General features: G+C 39.5%; 2 protein-coding genes and 1 non-coding gene across 4 annotated transcripts in view; 1 reads left to right on the forward strand and 2 right to left on the reverse strand.

Moving 5' to 3' along the window:
* Positions 1 to 1,772: 1,772 nt before the first annotated feature.
* trnat-ugu (transfer RNA threonine (anticodon UGU)) lies at positions 1,773 to 1,845 on the reverse strand. The gene has a single exon. It is a non-coding gene; the product is annotated as a tRNA-Thr (tRNA).
* A 1,204-nt stretch (positions 1,846 to 3,049) lies between these two features.
* On the reverse strand, positions 3,050 to 9,921 carry hhipl1 (HHIP-like 1). Of its 2 annotated transcripts, none has more exons than XM_030773016.1 (9): positions 9,291 to 9,921; positions 8,328 to 8,974; positions 7,980 to 8,123; positions 7,411 to 7,739; positions 7,021 to 7,147; positions 5,861 to 6,006; positions 5,471 to 5,552; positions 4,807 to 4,889; positions 3,050 to 4,504 (listed from the first exon to the last, which is right to left on the reverse strand). In XM_030773016.1, the coding sequence occupies exons 1-9, from the start codon at positions 9,579 to 9,581 to the stop codon at positions 3,918 to 3,920; spliced, it is 2,436 nt and encodes an 811-aa protein (XP_030628876.1). In that variant the 5' UTR covers positions 9,582 to 9,921; the 3' UTR covers positions 3,050 to 3,917. The 2 variants fall into 2 exon arrangements, with proteins under 2 accessions (XP_030628876.1, XP_030628867.1); XM_030773007.1 differs by having other exon boundaries at positions 3,050 to 4,528; positions 9,291 to 9,917.
* Positions 9,922 to 11,400: 1,479 nt separating this feature from the next.
* The window catches only part of ccdc85ca (coiled-coil domain containing 85C, a), a 35,214-nt gene continuing 29,771 nt past the window's right edge, over positions 11,401 to 16,843 (forward strand). The window contains exon 1 of the mRNA XM_030773053.1: positions 11,401 to 12,653. Within this exon, the coding sequence (XP_030628913.1) occupies positions 11,948 to 12,653 (706 nt within the window). The 5' untranslated portion in view covers positions 11,401 to 11,947. The remainder of the gene's footprint in view (positions 12,654 to 16,843) is intronic.

Consider the following 16,843-nt stretch of genomic DNA (forward strand, 5'->3'; position numbering starts at 1 on the left):
TGCTATAATCACGATTAATCTAATTTACATAAAAGGTGTATAGCTGTCTGAAAGAAATAGTCAGGTTTGCTGAAGGCTGTTGACTGACATGTTGACTGACTCCTCTCATTACGCCATGCTTACTGCGGTGCAACACTGCCTCCTATCTGTGGGTTATGGCAATGTATTTGTGCTGTGTAAGTAAGTGCTCAGTTGGTCCCAGGAGATGATATACTGGGCTTATGTTTAACATGTAGGCATGTGAACTGTCCAGACCACACTGTAACTACACTGAAAATCCAAAGTCACGGTGTGAGGTGTAGGCAAAGACCTCATTTCATGGCATTATCTAGAGCAGTGCTTCTCAGCTCCAGTCATGAGGGTCCCCTGTCCTGCAAGCCTTTGTTTTTGCTCTCCTGAGCTCAGGACTGACACACCTGATTCCACTGATCAATTAATCATCAAGCCCTTGATTAGCTATATTAACTGTGATGATGAAGAGTTAAAACAAGGACAGGCAGGGCAGGGGGCCCTCAAGACCGCGGTCGAGAACCACTGATCTAGAGCATTTCATGTTCTTTATGTTTTCTGATCCCAGCTATAAGTTAAAAACCAAATTGAAATACAAGGGAAAGGTAACTCTAAAAAGTACTACTGCTAATTACTACTAAAAGAGCTAACATGACTTCATTCTTAAGAAACTGAACATATGTTTAGCCTGCTTTCCAGGTGTCTCATCTGAATTGTTGCTCTCAGATAAAATACTCAGTATGTTCTTTTAACCTTACTAATGCACTGCTAACACTGGCAACATACAACCATTAACACAAAATGAAAACAACTACAACAACAACAACAAAAACAAAAAAACGGTAAAACGTAAAGAACGACTGGGCATATTTATTCAGACCCAGTGATCCATCTGTGCATTAATTTTGAAGCATTTAATCATTTGGGTGACTCATCCCCTCTGCATGTGAATATGTTGTTCCACAGTAACTATTGTGTTCCGTGCGACTTAAGTCATACCATCTGAATACAAATTTCTGTATGTTTTGTGCTTTATTCAGACTTGATGACAAAGAATTGCAAACAAGAAAAAGGATCTGTTCCAGAGACACATCAGCACCCTGCTTTAGGGAGGATAAAAAGAAATTGAGGACAAACAGATTGAAATCTGGTATTCTCACTGTCATCTTACTCCGCTCTTGGAATAAAACCACAAAACCACTCTTGGAAAAGTCTTCAATTGTAAATTGCTGGTAGTAAAGATACTAAAGTGAAATTTCAGTGGGTACCCACTTTTGAAGCAAGCTGGCAAAGACAGTCTGGCACTACCTACGTGACTGAATGCCTAGCATATAAATGAACCCATTCAAAGCAGGGCTGGAATTCAGTGAACAAAGGCATCCTTATTGAAATGAGAGGGATATCATCCAGTTAAAAATCCTAAATCATGGAACTTTTCTGGCTCATTCATTGTGGTCCGTGAGCAAATACACTGGGCATTAATAATGGAAGATTTGTGAGGTAAAACTAATATAATGGAGCTAATATGACTAATTACCATATGAGTGTTTAACTAGCCTACTTTGTCTAATGTACAAGTTGTCTGACCACATATTCCTGCTGTGTTATGGTCTCAAATTCATTTTGAGAAGAAAAACTACATTTCTGCACTTTTTATATATTTTTGCTATGTTTCAGAGGCTTCACAATGCACAAATAAACACATCGTGTTCAGTATAGACGAACGCCTATCTTTTTAATAGGACGAGAGGGAAAAAAAAAAAAGGCCCCAGCGAGGATCGAACTCGCGACCCCTGGTTTACAAGACCAGTGCTCTAACCACTGAGCTATGGAGCCATGCACTCATTTATGAATTTCCGCTTTATAACACGGCAACGCAATATGAGCTACAAAAGCAACATTCCGCGGTAATCTTCACTTATTACTCTTACTTTCGTAAAGTATAACTGCTACCAAGAACAAGAAAAATATTTACCCTCTTCATTCAAACAATGAGTGTGCTTGGCTAAGCTCTGAAACTAGCTTGCTAAATACACTTGCTACACACAGGGTGCAACAAGAAACCTCTCTCCATCTACATTCTATCTGTCGTTCTATCACTCGTTTCCGAGATTTAACTTTAGTAAAATGGTAAGGGCATACTGAGCCTGGCTTCAACACTGATCATTAATTAGCAAGTAAATTTTAGCTTTCAAGATTTTAGCGGAATCTTAACTCTTCATTGCAACGTATTATACCCACATGGGCTCCCGAGGGGAGTGCATATCAAACGGGGAAACCTCACAAAAGGTTATAGATAAGTAAATCTAGATGACTGACTAATCGCCTAAAACTTGTAGATGAGGATGTTACCTTATAGGATTCAAGGAACAACTTTTAAAGATGATTAACGTCAGGTAGAACAACTCGACCTATTTTGTCTTACCGCCGCCGCCATGGGAGTACAGTTGCTATGATACAAAGACTTAATTTCCTGCCTGAGGTCACACTGTGGCTGGCCATGACACATGTTGTTAAGCGTTTATTGTTAGTGAAACCTGACATCATTATCATTAAATCTTTTTCATGGTAAACGACAATAACTTGAACATGTGTGTTTGTAGAATTTGAAATGAAAGGCACACTGTCATTTCAGAAGTCTAGGTGTGCCGGTCTGTTTTACTTAAGTAACTGATCCCCCTGTCACAGAGGATTTTCCATAAAGTTCATCCAGAGATTTGATGAAATTATACCCCTCCTTAAATCACCACCTAAAGTCGTCCTCAACGCTGGTAGTATGTGCAGCGTTCTCTTCCAGCCATATGTGCTTAGGCCTTGTTTTTCATTTAGGTTATCATGGGTTAACTCCATAAACTGCCACACTCTGCAGCAAGCAAAATTCAGTGTACATTGATCCATACAACAGGCTTAAACATGCTATCGCACGCAAAATCACGTGATACTCAGAAAGCTGTAACATTACCCATTCTTAAGCTTGGTTGTGTTAGATTGGAAAAACATCTACCAGTAAAGGAACATTAATGATAAGGTTAATAAGGTATTCTGTTTTTTTTTTTGTAAATTTATTTTGATGCGGGGAATCCAGTGCTCTGACAGCAAGAAGTCAAAAAGCCTTTTTCCCAAACAACTTGTTGGATAAATCCTCACTTTACTTACCAAACAGTGAATTACATCACATTACTTCATTTGTAACCACAAAGCACAGGGGTAGTCACAGACACTATTACATGTCCAGTTAATTTACTTATTTAAAAACATGTGGACACAGACACATTTGAAATGTTTTTGGGGCTTCTTAGTTTTTCACTGGATGAACTTGATTAAAAAACAATAGTAATAATAATAAAATCAGTACTGCTTCCTGCACTACAGAGGAAGGTAACACAAAGCACTTGATCACAGGATAAGCAAATAAATCGGTAGATCCTAAGACTTGTAGAAATGATACACAATTCTCAGTAAATTAAAGGGACCTGAATTCATGATTACATTTTTATGTTTATTGTTGTATATTGTGGTTTTGGTTGTGTGAATTACTGAAGCACTGCTAAATGTGCAAAATACATTAAATTTGAATATCTGAAGAGTAAACAACAATACTATAGCGCTATTTCACGTAAAGGTAAGATTTTTGTGAGAGATGTTCATTCCTTGGTTGCTTTTTGTTCTCCACTAATTAAATAACTGCATGTAAAAACACCTCATTTAGGCGCTAACTGTATAATTAGTAAGGTTATGTGTGACGGGTCACAGCTGAGATGCAGGTAGAAAAAAAAAAAACAATATGGAGGTCAGCTGGAAGGAATAAACTGGAGGTTATAGATATTACTGATGGGAAAGAGATGATGTTCAGGTTCTCTTCCCTTAATTAAATTTCATACAGAGGTCATTCTAATAGTATGTCTGCTTTAGTATTCAGTGTAATCTGAGTTGCCACAAATCACTCCTGCGTCTTCATAATGAGCGCAGTTGTGTACACCGACCCCTGCATGCTGGCAGTCCAGAAGGGTCTCTTCTGTCCCCTCACACTGCACGTCATCCAGAATGATCTTCAGATGTTTCCCCTCGCCAAACTCGGCATGTTTAGCAGCCTTAAGAGCGTACCGGAAACCAAGTTGCCGACAGACCACCGCAGCGTTTTTTGTATTCCACAGGTCATCGCAGACTGTCCCCCATTCTCCATTGGCGTATATTTCCACTCTTCCCCTGTCCTTCCGGGCTGCTTCGTCTCCCGCCAACCTCACGGCTCCATTCTGAGCAGAACCTGTGGACTTGTTTTTACCCTTTCTCCGTCTACCTTTCCGTGGTCTGGACTGCCTTGGAGTCCTGACTGTAGTTGAGGTGGTCGGGGCGGGTGTTGTTCGGCCACTGGCTACGTCCTGCTCATTGAGGAGGTCAATGAGCTCCTGTAGCCAGTCTTTTGTAGTGGCATAAGTGGGGACAGTTGGATTGGCTGCCAAAGGCTCCTCTGAATCTGTTGCTTTTGACTGCTTATCTGGGGTTTCTGTGCCGATTAATGCTGAATGGGAATTGAAACGCGAATTGTAAAAATATGATTAGGAAACCACTTTATCAGATGATGTCAGTGAACAAAAGTGTTACGTTTTCCACCTAAAGTGTTACATTTTTAAAATTACACAAATTTGAACAACTATTTGTTTCTGAATCAGTAACAATGGGTTGGAATGAGAGAGGTGAACATCATATTTTCTTTTTCCTTAATTTCATTTGACAAGGAAATTGAATAATGATGTCACAATCTGTCAGGATGATTTGCAGAAGCAAAAATAAACTCACTTTCTTTTGGCTGGAATTTTATGAGGTTACTCTTCACTCGAACTGATAAAGGATCATAGTGGCATTTCCTCGGGGGTGCACGTCTGTAAAAACAAAAAAAATTACATGCTGTAATGTGAGGTCATTAAATTGAATGAAATGTCAGCCAAGTCAATGATCAATGTATTGAGTAAGTTTTCAAAAGCCTGATGAGTAGTAAATCTGCATCCAGTATACAGCAAAGAAAAAAAATCATCTCAAAGTTATGTAGCACTTGGCTGATGGGCCGAGCGTGTCCAAATCTACGTCAGTGAGAAGAAGATTTAGGTGACAGTGCTTAGTATCCCTGCCAATGCAAGCTCTTCTCTTTATAAGAACCAAATCTTCAAGAGGCAAAGTAAACTGATCTTTGTATGCTAAGATAGGTTAAGCAGAATAAATATTTCTTGGTGACAGGGTGTTTGAAAATCAGGGATTTTCCATCAGCCCACGTGTACTTTTTCAACTGGATAAAAACAATTTCTGCTCTTTCAATTTAAACACGTAACCAGGCAACTTCATTCTAAACAGATGTTGCGCAAATGCACTTGAGAAAAATATTTAAAGGGGAATAAAAAGAAACAGCACGTTCTTGGCTGTAGCTGTTGTCTGCATTTAGACAAATCATACTATGAGAAATTCTTACCGCGATGGGTCAACTATTTTATAAACAACACCTGTTGGGGACGTTGCACTTGGAACTCCAGTAGACATGAAATAAAGTTCTCCTAAGAACAAAGAAAATAAAACATTTAAGCACGGAAATCTATCCAAAAAAAAAAAAAAAAATCGCTGAGTCATTCTTACCACGTACACCTATTACATAATTCAATGCAGTCTGGACAGAGTTGTCGCTTGTTGCACTATTATTAGGACAGATTCAGTCTGTTGCCTAGAGAGCACAGAATTTTCACACAAGCAAATACTATACTCTATGTCTATTACACAGAGTTACATTAATAATGACACTTCTTTGTTCCATTTTGAACATTTTACAATTTTATTTTGTTTTAAAGCATGACTAAAAACTGCATACCTGCTTCATCCTCAGCAAATGAGATAATGTACTGGTAGTAATTATTGATGAGTCCTGGAAAAGCACAAGTTACAGCAGTGCCCATACAGATTTCATTGTAGTCCCACTGGCCAGTGTTCTTATTTTCTTTTAGACTCATCATTCGCCTATAGAAAACAGGCAGTTACCCATAGTCAAATCTCTCAGTTAAAACAAAAAAGGTTCAACCTTTATTCACCTTGTTGCTGACATGTATAGACATATTTTGCGATAGAATAATGACCAAGAAAGGCTGCTAAAAGGATGACAACACAGGGATTACAAACAAACAAGTACAGTCAACATTCAACCACATTCGGTTAAATATCATTCCCAGAAACAACACGTGTAACTTTAAAACCATGTCTGTGAATACATTTGAATTACAACACACAGAGGGAGAGAGTCAAGGCCAAAGGTACGTCAGCTGAACAGTTGTACATTAGCTAAAAGCAGCAAATATCCATTTTAATTCACCCAAAGGGATAAAACAGGCATTTTTTAATTCTGCAAGTGATACCAAGGCCTGGGCATTGTATGATTAAGCCTTTCCTCCCAAGTACAGTCCTAACCTTAGATACATGATAAAGAGGCTTAGACTCTGAGTGGAGGTTAAATGGGCCATAATTTGCTGGTATCAGGGTGGAGAGATAATGAGGGAGTTTCTCTGTAATTGCTTTATAGATGAAGATGTTTCATTCCATTGGCTAATAGAGAGAGCCAGCTTAACTGCTGGTAAAGAGTTGCAGTAATGACTGAGAGATTTAAAAACAGTTTAAAAACTCAGAGCTCCACGGTATAATGTCTCTAGCAGCTACTAGACTGATGTAATCGTTCTAATTACATGAGCAAAATCCAGAATGGCAAGGAATGTGGAAGAAATCAGCAAATCCTTACATTCAAAGAAAAATATAACCTGCACCCAGAGAAGAAACCTACATTCTGTTTTTCTCCCTTTGAATCAATTAATAAACTCATCACTTGAACAGCTGGTTTATGTAGCTCAGCACCTCTGTCCGTTCTGACCAATGTGAGGTCTAAATTCAAAGAATGTTAAAAACGTTGAATAAGAGGTTATAGCAAACAGTTTTAGAAATAAAACAGAATGACATCAGAGTTTGCTAAGATGTAAGAATTCTTACCCACTCATAAAGTCTCCAAATATATACATGCCATTTAAATTAGGGAATTCACAGCCTCTGTAGACGTATCCTCCGGTTACAGATTTGCCCATTTTGTGAGGGTATGCATAAATTGGGAGAACATCATCTGGAACAAAAAAATGGTCAAATTTTACCCACTTGCACTCGGAAACAATGAATAAATTTGAGACCAATTTGAGACTGATAAGCAATTTTGAGATATCTCAGGCTTTTGTGAATCTCGAGTGTAGACCTGTATATTACTCGACAAATGCAGAAAGAATTCTATAATTATACTAGAACTCAAGTTCAGATCTGTCAGCTCATAGTTCCAAGAAACTACACCAGATAAAATTATGCTTTAATCACTCCGAAACTCAGGATGCCCACCTAACGAGCTGTTGAAACAGAGTTTCTTGTCATAACAAGAGAAACCTTCTTTTGCTCTCCAACCGTAATTCTTCCCTTTCTCCACAATGTCAATCTCTTCATATTTATTCTGTCCCACATCTCCACAGAAGATGCGTCCTTTCCCATCCTTGGTGTAAGGGTCACCTCTGTCGACAGAGCACCTCCACATATTCCTTACCCCATAGGCAAACACCTCAGGTCGGGCATCACGCTCATGCACAAATGGGTTGTCAGGTGGGATTTTGTACAATGGTCCTCTGTCATTATTATCCACATCGATACGAAGAACCTTTCCTAAAAGAGCAGATCTAGGAACGATGGAGTATAAATAAAGGTGTGTGATTTTATTTATTTGGTTAGAGGTAAACTTCAATAAAAAAAGACTTTTCATAAATATAAAGACTTTTTCTTTAAAAAAGTGTTTATATTTACAAACTTTCTCTATATCACGACACCCCATTTATCTTCATTGATATTCTGAGGTATATCGAGATGAACTGATTAAAATGTTTATCTTGGTGTTATTTAATTGTTTTGCATCTCCTTACTTGTTCTGCGCATTTCCATATTTTCCAAAGGGATCCCCTGCCATGCCTCCATCACCAGTGAAGATGTACAAATATCCGTCCTCGGCAAACAAAAGCTGACCTCCATTGTGATTGGATGCAGGTTCATCAACTTCTAAGATAATTCTGTATTAACATTTTAAAAAAATGAACCAGTGCTAAAGTAAGGCTCTCACAAAGTTACATAAAAATCAATTAGAGGTAAGAAAAATACTTTGTTTACAGACCATATGGTCTGTTTGACTGCATTACCTCTGAGGCCACCCAAATGATTCATTTAGAGACTGAATGTCAGCCAGATATGCTGATTCACTCAGCTTTAGAACATACCTCTCGGAGCTGTGGTCAACCACATTCATATCTCCCGCAGAGATACGGAATTCACTGATCCGGATCCTTTCATCAAAACCCACCTCCACAGAGTAGTACACGTAAAGCTTGCCGTTGTACTTAAAGTTGGGATGAAAGGTAAGTCCAAGGAAGCCACGTTCATCCCCCTCCCATGGAGAGGTCAGCACAGCCTCAGAGATGTTCAGAAAGGGTTTCTCAAGCTTTGATCGATCTGGGAGATAAACCCAAACCAAACCAATTTGTTCTGCAACGAAAAACCTATGTGTTCCATCATTGGCGTGAACCATTGCCAAAGGGTTCCGGAGTCCGTTCGCTACCTCCTCCAGACACAACTGCAAACAGCCCTCAGAGTCAGCAGTAACGCGTCCAAGGTTCTTTGTCAACTGTTCATTGCTCAGGAGATGTGGATAGCAGTAGTCTGGATCATCCAGCTCCAAATATTGACAAAATTTACCCTGGTCATGTTCAATTTCAGCCAGCCTTGGGTCTTCAGATAGCAAGGTAACTGTGGATCTGCATTTATTCCAATACAGTGAGCAGTAATCTGGGCAAAGTCCTGGTATTGTTCTCATTGGGGTGTTGGGGTCTTCAGCATCGAACAGGTGAGCAGCATATGGAGAGCATTCCTACATGTGAGGAATAAAAAAAAAATGTAGAGAGGGTTAGACATGAATTTTAATGCCTACAAGCATATTTATTACATTATCTATGTAGCCATATTCATAACTGGGACATGGTGTCATTTCGGCCATGTAAGTGCACAATATAATGTTGATTCTATACCTCTTAGTATTTACAGTTTCATTTTTATTGTTACAATTTCAAATAATCTCTGATGTTTTGATTTTTTTAACGTAATTGTTTGTACTCCAAACACAATATTTTTAGACAGTGTTACACAATAAGAAGCAACTGCTTTACTCTTACACCGTGTTTACTTACTTGGCAGATGAGGTCTTGAACATACCCTGCGCAGTTGGCATAACCGTAATAGTCAAAATTGTCCATGATCCGATAAAACTTCGTCATGAGTTCTTGATCCCTTTCAAAATCGCAGCAGCCGAAGTGCTTATACATTACGCAGAACTGAAGCTCCTGCTGGGGTTGAAAGGGAGGCTTAAAGTCCAGGCATTGTGGATGTGAGAACACAGGTGTTATCCAAAATCCTACCAAATACAACACAATAAATGGCGATTGCCATAGACGGCCAAAGCCGTCGTAATAATACCACATAGTGCGTCTGTCTTGATCAGTTAAAGCCCAGCTTCAAAGACATGGAACCACTGGTTATGCAAGTCAGTAGTTACAGAAGAGATCTGGTCTGTCCTGGCTGCCTTGTAGACAAGCTATGCACTTTGCCCGGGCTTTAATCATCAACCTTTAGCAAGCAAATGCCATATTTGTTTGCAACGCAAACCACGGCCAAAGGCTGTAGAGTTGTAATTTGGTAGCTGTTCTGTCTCATCAGATGGTACTCCTCAGACTACCTCATCTTTTCCATTTTGAAGAGCGGGAAACTGTGTGCTGCGCCTATACTGTAAGTTTCACTAATTCGATCGTTGGCTCAAATCGCAGACGTAAGTCATCCTTGCTTTTGCCTGCCCATTTTAGCGGAACATCTGCCCTCAGCGAAACAGCCAAACATAACTGCAAATCGGTGTTCAGCAAGTTCATCTTGAGGCACATCCTACTTGTACGTGCAGACGGAAGAATATTACTGTAACGTCTATAGTAAAAGAACCAAGTTATGCAATAATCATGGCTCGTTACCAAACAACTTACCAAACTACTCACTGCTATGTCTATATTCAACTTTATTTCCCTTCCATAACCTTTTCAGACTGTTGTTGTAGAGGATGGAATTTGAAACAGTGAACCTTAATTATTATTATTATTATTATTATTATTATTATTATTATTATTATTATTATTATTATTATAGTCCACGAAGTTGAGTTATATTGCAAAAGAAACGTAATAGCAAAATAAAAATAAAAAAGCACATAAACAAACAGTTCAGTAGATCGATGCTCGCTGGGGTACTGATCTTTGGCAAGCTGTACACATGTGCTGATAAATATCTCTCAGTAACATGATGCTACCACCAGCATAAATCTCAGAGGGATTTATGTTCGAATGATGAATGATACTGACTTTCTTCTTTTCTTTTCTTTTCTTTCTTTCTTTCTTTTTTACATTTTAAACGCTTAAACGCAACATCTGTTTTGGAGTTTGTATGGATTTCTACCATAAATGATTTGAACTCTACTTGAAATTCCCTACTTGACTTCGAGTGGTGATGAGTATTTTTCCATTTTAAAATATCAAATTAACCACTCCGTTAAATATTTAGTGTCTCTAACCTCGTTTATTACTAGTATCACTTGTACTACAAATGCTGATAATACAGAATTTGAGAAAATAGCTGCGCTGTCCCATATTGCCCACAGGGTGGCAATCCATTCACGTTATTGATGCAATATAATACGACTGCTGTACATTTACACCCCTTCTCTCTCTCTCTCTCTCTCTCTCTCAATTATGGTACTTGTTGAGTTCTGTGCAGTGCCGATGCCTCCAAATTTGGTCCATAGCTAATAACGTCAGGGGATAAAGCCCACTGATTTTTATTACGTGCGAAATGTATAGCAACATTTTAGCAGCGGAGAAACTCTCGGCAAACTAAGAAGCCTTCAGTGAGTTAACAAATTCTTCAAAAATGAATCCGAAGTTTCTCGGGAAAATTACAATTTTTATTGCAACTGTCACGCTCTACGTTACTACATAAGTGCGCTATGTTTAGTAGGATATATCCACTCGCCTTGAGAAAGTCAAACAAATCTACGGCTTTACACTTCGCTCAAGCCAGACTACCCCAACCTGCTCCGAGTCTGTTCATTTTGTCTCATTAACGCTTGCCGTCATTCAATCTCTTAAAACTCCTCCTTAGACTAGACTTCTGGTGAGGTTTAGGGACGCACCATAAGTTATTAATGAAATATTTGAACTTTTAAAGTAAGTGTTTTTCCTCGCCGTCAGTTTTTCTTGTTCTAAGACTGAACTTTGCTTTGCTACCAAGTGGAAGCAACGCAGAAAATTTCGATTTTTATCCGTGGGAACTACTGTGGGCTCATTCTGCTGTGTGAATGCTGCTCCTATGGTCATCACTGACATCACGATACGCTGCGTTGAGCTGACTGGAGATCAGTGACGGGGAACCGCTCAGACCGTAGAGCTCATTTTCTCCTCATTTATCGGCTTGTGCGTTTGGACGAACGAAGCAGTGTGTCTCACCTCACAGCAACATTGAGAGGGGCAGTGAAGGGAGCTTAACTAAGAAAAAAGATACAACTCACCATTTTGAGGAGAGATTAAAGGCAGCTTCGTCTTTCTTGTTTTCTGGGTCGTTCGCGTGAGTGCCGTGGACCACCTTAAGTTACTCTTTAATTTTGAATTTGTTCTTCGTGACTACATGTCTTACTGGATTTCCTTCCCTATCATGAATTCGCTGCGGAATGTCACATAAGGTCTGTATTGAGTAATAAACAATTATTTATCCGTAGGTTCTTTTTAGACTTAATTAAACGCCGTGAAGGAATATGGCAAAAAATGTTTTAGACAGTGCGAAGGATGATTTAAGTAAAATCTCAGATGAGGAACTCCTCAGATGCAGCAAAGATGAATTGGTTCGAAGACTCAGAAAAGTGGATAATGAAAAGATGAACTTAATGGTGGAACATGGGAACATGATGAAAGACATCAATCGGAGGCTGCAAGTTCATCTTCACGAGATCAGGAGCTTAAAAGAAATCAACCAGAAACTACAGGATGACAACCATGAACTCAGAGAACTGTGCTGTTTCTTGGACGATGATCGGCAAAAGGGCAAAAAGCTGTCCCGGGAGTGGCAACGCTTTGGCAGGTACACAGCCAGCGTGATGTGGAAGGAGGTAGGTATTTACCAACAGAAACTGAAGGAACTAGAAGTCAGCCAAGAGGCGATGCTGCGTGAAAATGTAGAGTTGAAAGAGATAATTCTCATGCTGGACGAGGAGAGGAATGGTGCGGGTTCTAGAAGCTCCATAGACAGTCAGTCCAGTTTGACCAATTTGAACGGTGGCTCGAGTACTGTACGGGATGTTGGGGATGGCAGCAGCACCTCCAGCACTGGCAGCGCTGGCAGTCCCGATCACCATCACAGTCATATACATAAGTCTGCGGAGAGCAATATAACGTCCATAAGGAGGTCCATGGACGACCTCTCCACCAACCATCACCACAGAAGCATACCGAATGGATTGAACGGTAAGTATAGTCCCACATTCTGTGAACATGTTCATGAGTATTTTGAATCACTAACGGCATAGTAATACATCCGTTAGAAAATGACCAGCCATTTATAACTAAGGCAGCCGGACTGAAATCAACACACAAACTACAGCCATAGGCTATAGTAATTTGAACAATGACAAAATAATGGGGATTAGACAGACATCAGAGTGTGACACCCAGGTATAAAATGTATCATTAGAAGTTTGGGACACGCCTAGAATTTCTGAATTACTTGTCTTAGCTTACCAGTCATTCTAAATACACGGCTACATTTAACTTTCACCAGAGGCTGGTCGTGTCAAATTACTGAAAACAGTATTCATTATTTAGAACATGACCACATTGCTACAATAATTAAGTACACTGTAGCAACAAGTAAAATGTCTTTAAAACATGCAGAATGCTCATGAAAGGATACCTACACATAAAGAACATGCACCATAAAAGTATTTGAAGGAGATTTTGAGACTTGGTTTGTACTGAATGGCTTTCATGCTCAGTACAGATAGGCCTACCTGGTTACTAGCAAAATGAAATACATGACAGGTGCTAAAGGACATGCCCACACTGTGCTTGTTGGGGTAACCAAGGGAATCTAGCCCTACAGCATGAGATTTACTTTGTGCACAAGATAATATTTGCACATGGTTGATTGACGTGGCTCTTAGCCTAGCAGCCTGGCTGTGCAGATGGCATTGCTCTAATTACCTTAGCCCATGAAGTCAGATCTAATGAGGATTTAATGCTCTCTAAGCTAAATCATTACGTCCAGTCAACAGGTAGTCAGACTGTATGTCCAAAAATGAAACGATGATGTGAATTTCACAACTCTGTTCATCCATTCATAGAAAGACTGTGTGTACACAATTACCAGGGAACCTCACAATTGCAAGCCAGCATTATATAACAGGAAAGAAGGTTGCCCATTGGTTCCTGATTCCCCATGGACATTGTATAAATAGATTAAATCATCTCTGACCGTGAGGAAGTTTATTTAAACAAATATACATCACTTAACATGGGGGTTCTCTGAATCCATTATCTCCAATATGAAAGCCAGGAGGTGTAAAATCTGTATTAATATTAAAGTGGAGAGGCCTGTGCTTGGGATTCTTGGGCAGAATGTTAAACATGAACATTAACTGAATAATGAATGTTGACTTTAATGAAGTCAAGGTGGATGATTATTTAACTGGGGCTTGTGTAGGTACGGTATATTTTAATCTCTTGTTTGGAATGAGATTAGGAAGTGGGGATCTTTTTGAGAGGTAATATTTGTTTAGTCACATATCTCGTGGATGTTGGCTTGGTTCTTTGATATAGTCATGTACAAACTGTCCATGTATGAGCAGTAATTACACAGTTTTACATTGTAGTGACTACCTCTCTTAATTCCAGTTATGTATGTGTAGATAGGCTATTCACTGGACTACTGACATTGTTTTGATATTTGCTGTTTCCATGGTCACTAACTGTTTATATTCAGGTCTCTGAGACCTTACAGTTCTTTTACAGATATTACCTGAACAAACAAGTCCAAAAAAAAATAAAGAAAAAAGAAAAGAAAAGAACTCATTTTAATGAGACAATTTCACTGGAGAATAAAGTCTATGTAGATGTGGACCTATGCAAATACCTAGAATATTCAAATAGAGGACACTGTGCCACCAACATAAATAGACATTATCTTCAAAACACAACATATTCAAGTCAAAGTAGATGACTCTGAGTCATCGGGGGACAGCTCATTCTTATATAAGTGATAATTATGGCATGTTTATTAATTCTCTTCATGTGCTCATATGGGAAGACACAGCTAAAACACCTCAGAGATTAACATGAAAGCAGGTGAAGCTCTTCCAGACGTGTGTGTGCACATTTCCCCTCTTGGACTGCTGTATAAACCAGAGTTCAGAATATGCTGAAGACTGCTGCATCAGAAAATTTTTGTACATCATGGATTCACGGTATTCATTCACAAGAAAGTACTGGGCACTGTCGGTGCATGGCACATGATTAATGGTGTCTTCACCTCGGAGATGATATTCTTCTACAGGCAAGGGAAATGCCTGTTATTTACTTGATGCCTTTTGAACCTGAGGTTCCAGGCAGTTACTATGGACATCGCTTTTATGCTTGTTACATAAGTACATCACAGTCATAAAAGCTGCTCTGACTGACTCCATGGATTTCAATTTTACAAAGCATAGTAATACTCTCAAGGATTCTGCTGGGTACAGGGATGTTTCTAAGACTCAAAAAGAACTGGCTTTGTCTCTGTGGTGAACTAGATTGATTTCTTTGCAGTATTTAGATATGAGACTCACAATTTTTTATTCAGAAGTATGACACTGCAATGTATTAGTGTCTAATTCCGAGCATGCATGGGGAATTGTGTAATATCTGGCCCATGGATGATGTCTTGTCCTTTTTTCCTCATGTTCTTTGCTGCTGAGTGAGGAGATGATGACATTTGATTGAGGCCTGCATGGACAATGTTATCTCTATGTTTACTGACCCTTGCTTTGCTGCTATACTGTGACTCTCATCTCTCTCTCTCTCTCTCTCTCTCTCTCTCTCTCTCTCTCTCTCTCTCTCCCTCTCCCTCTCTCTCTCCCTCTCCCTCTCCCTCTCCCTCTCCCTCTCCCTCTCCCTCTCTCCCTCTCTCAGCTCCAGTTGTTCATGTTCTCTTTTCCTGGGGTGGTGTTGGTTACAGAGTTTGAATATCTGAGAGAAAAGAAGCATTTGGTCAGTCATGACCTTTGAGAGGTCATTCTCAGCAAAAGATACAAATAGCCAGTTGTTGGCATCCCACTGTCGGATTTTTTTTTTTTTTTTACAAGAAAATACACCTTTGGGTGGTGTATATGTTGGACTCAGTTAACGCACAGTGTCACAATGCAGGGGTGTGTCTTGTGTTATGCCTTCATTGTCCAAATATCAGGGATAATACACATATTGACTGTTGCCGCATGTTGAAGGCAAAGACACTGACCATGTGGTGGTCACTAATAGACAGATACTTGTCTGTTTGTAGGTATAATCATCTGGACAGTGTTACAGCAATGTCACAGTACCCTGCAATCCTAAGTAGATTCTTGTGTGAAAATATGCAACGGTTGGTTTACTTCTACTGGAGGAAGTGTGTGTTAACCTCATTTATTTAGACTGAGGTGGTTGCTATGAGATTATTGAGGATAAAAAAAAAGGATAAAAGGAAAGAAAGCAAAAAGTGTTGATTAAAGAACACTTTAAAATTGGTAGCTGTGTAAACAGAATTCCATCCCTTTCGTGTACTCATGTACACTTCCTTTGCTAGTTTATTGACTGAAGTCTGCTCTTTGGTATAAGTGACACCATTTTAAAATAGTTGGAATTTGTCAGTTACACATACCCAACTTTCCACAGTGAGTACTGTAACTGGTGTACATCCATTAAGGAAGCCTTACCTTAGTAAAGTATTTTTTAGAATTTAGATCATGTGTTTAGGTTCCAATGATTTTCTGACCAACATAGTGGTTTTCTCTGGGAAATATTTAGCCCGAGACTTATGAAACAGCATTTAAATGGCTGTGCTGTGTTTGTATGTTACAGTTAAGCCTCTCTCCAGTCAGTGAGAAAGATTAGGGTGGCTCATACCCCCCAGCCCCAGACCTGACCCCCCACTGGGCTAATCTAAGTGCCTGGTTGTGTCACTTCACATCTATAGCAACTCATGTCAGCAGAGCTGAAGCAGGGAGTAAGCAGGCTATACCTCCAGCCTTGCTGACCATCAGATCATGTTTCAGTCAGGAGAGGGAGAGGTTTGTCAGACCATGCGCAAAGCTTTTTGTTCCATCTCCCTTTCCTAGATCATTACTGCAAACCTGTAAATGTTTCTCTGCACAACCATAGATTCATGCATACCCATAAGACACTGCTGAAGTGGTACAGCTCATTTCCTGATGCACGTCATCTCCCAAAAACATTGCGACCCTTAATTCCCATTTTGCAGACTTGTCACGCAATGTCACACATTATGTAATAAATGTCCCTCGCAGCCAGGCCAAATCACCAGTTTGTTGTAACACGTTGTTGAGAGGATTATTTGTAAAAAGCTGTTGGCTGAGGTCAGGTATCTGTCACCCTGAGAGGGAAAAGCATGTCTGTCTATCTCTGAAAAG

This window comes from Chanos chanos, chromosome 1, assembly GCF_902362185.1.
Source record: "Chanos chanos chromosome 1, fChaCha1.1, whole genome shotgun sequence".
Lineage (NCBI taxonomy): Eukaryota > Metazoa > Chordata > Actinopteri > Gonorynchiformes > Chanidae > Chanos > Chanos chanos.

Coding starts and splice junctions, on each gene's coding strand:
- hhipl1 (XM_030773007.1), bottom strand. CDS start 9,581: ATGTGGTATTATTACGACGGCTTTGGCCGTCTATGGCAATCGCCATTT. Junction 6,007..7,020: donor TTTGGAGACTTTATGAGTGG/GTAAGAATTCTT, acceptor TGTTTTCTATAG/GCGAATGATGAGTCTAAAAG. Junction 4,890..5,470: donor AAAATAGTTGACCCATCGCG/GTAAGAATTTCT, acceptor TTGTTTTTACAG/ACGTGCACCCCCGAGGAAAT.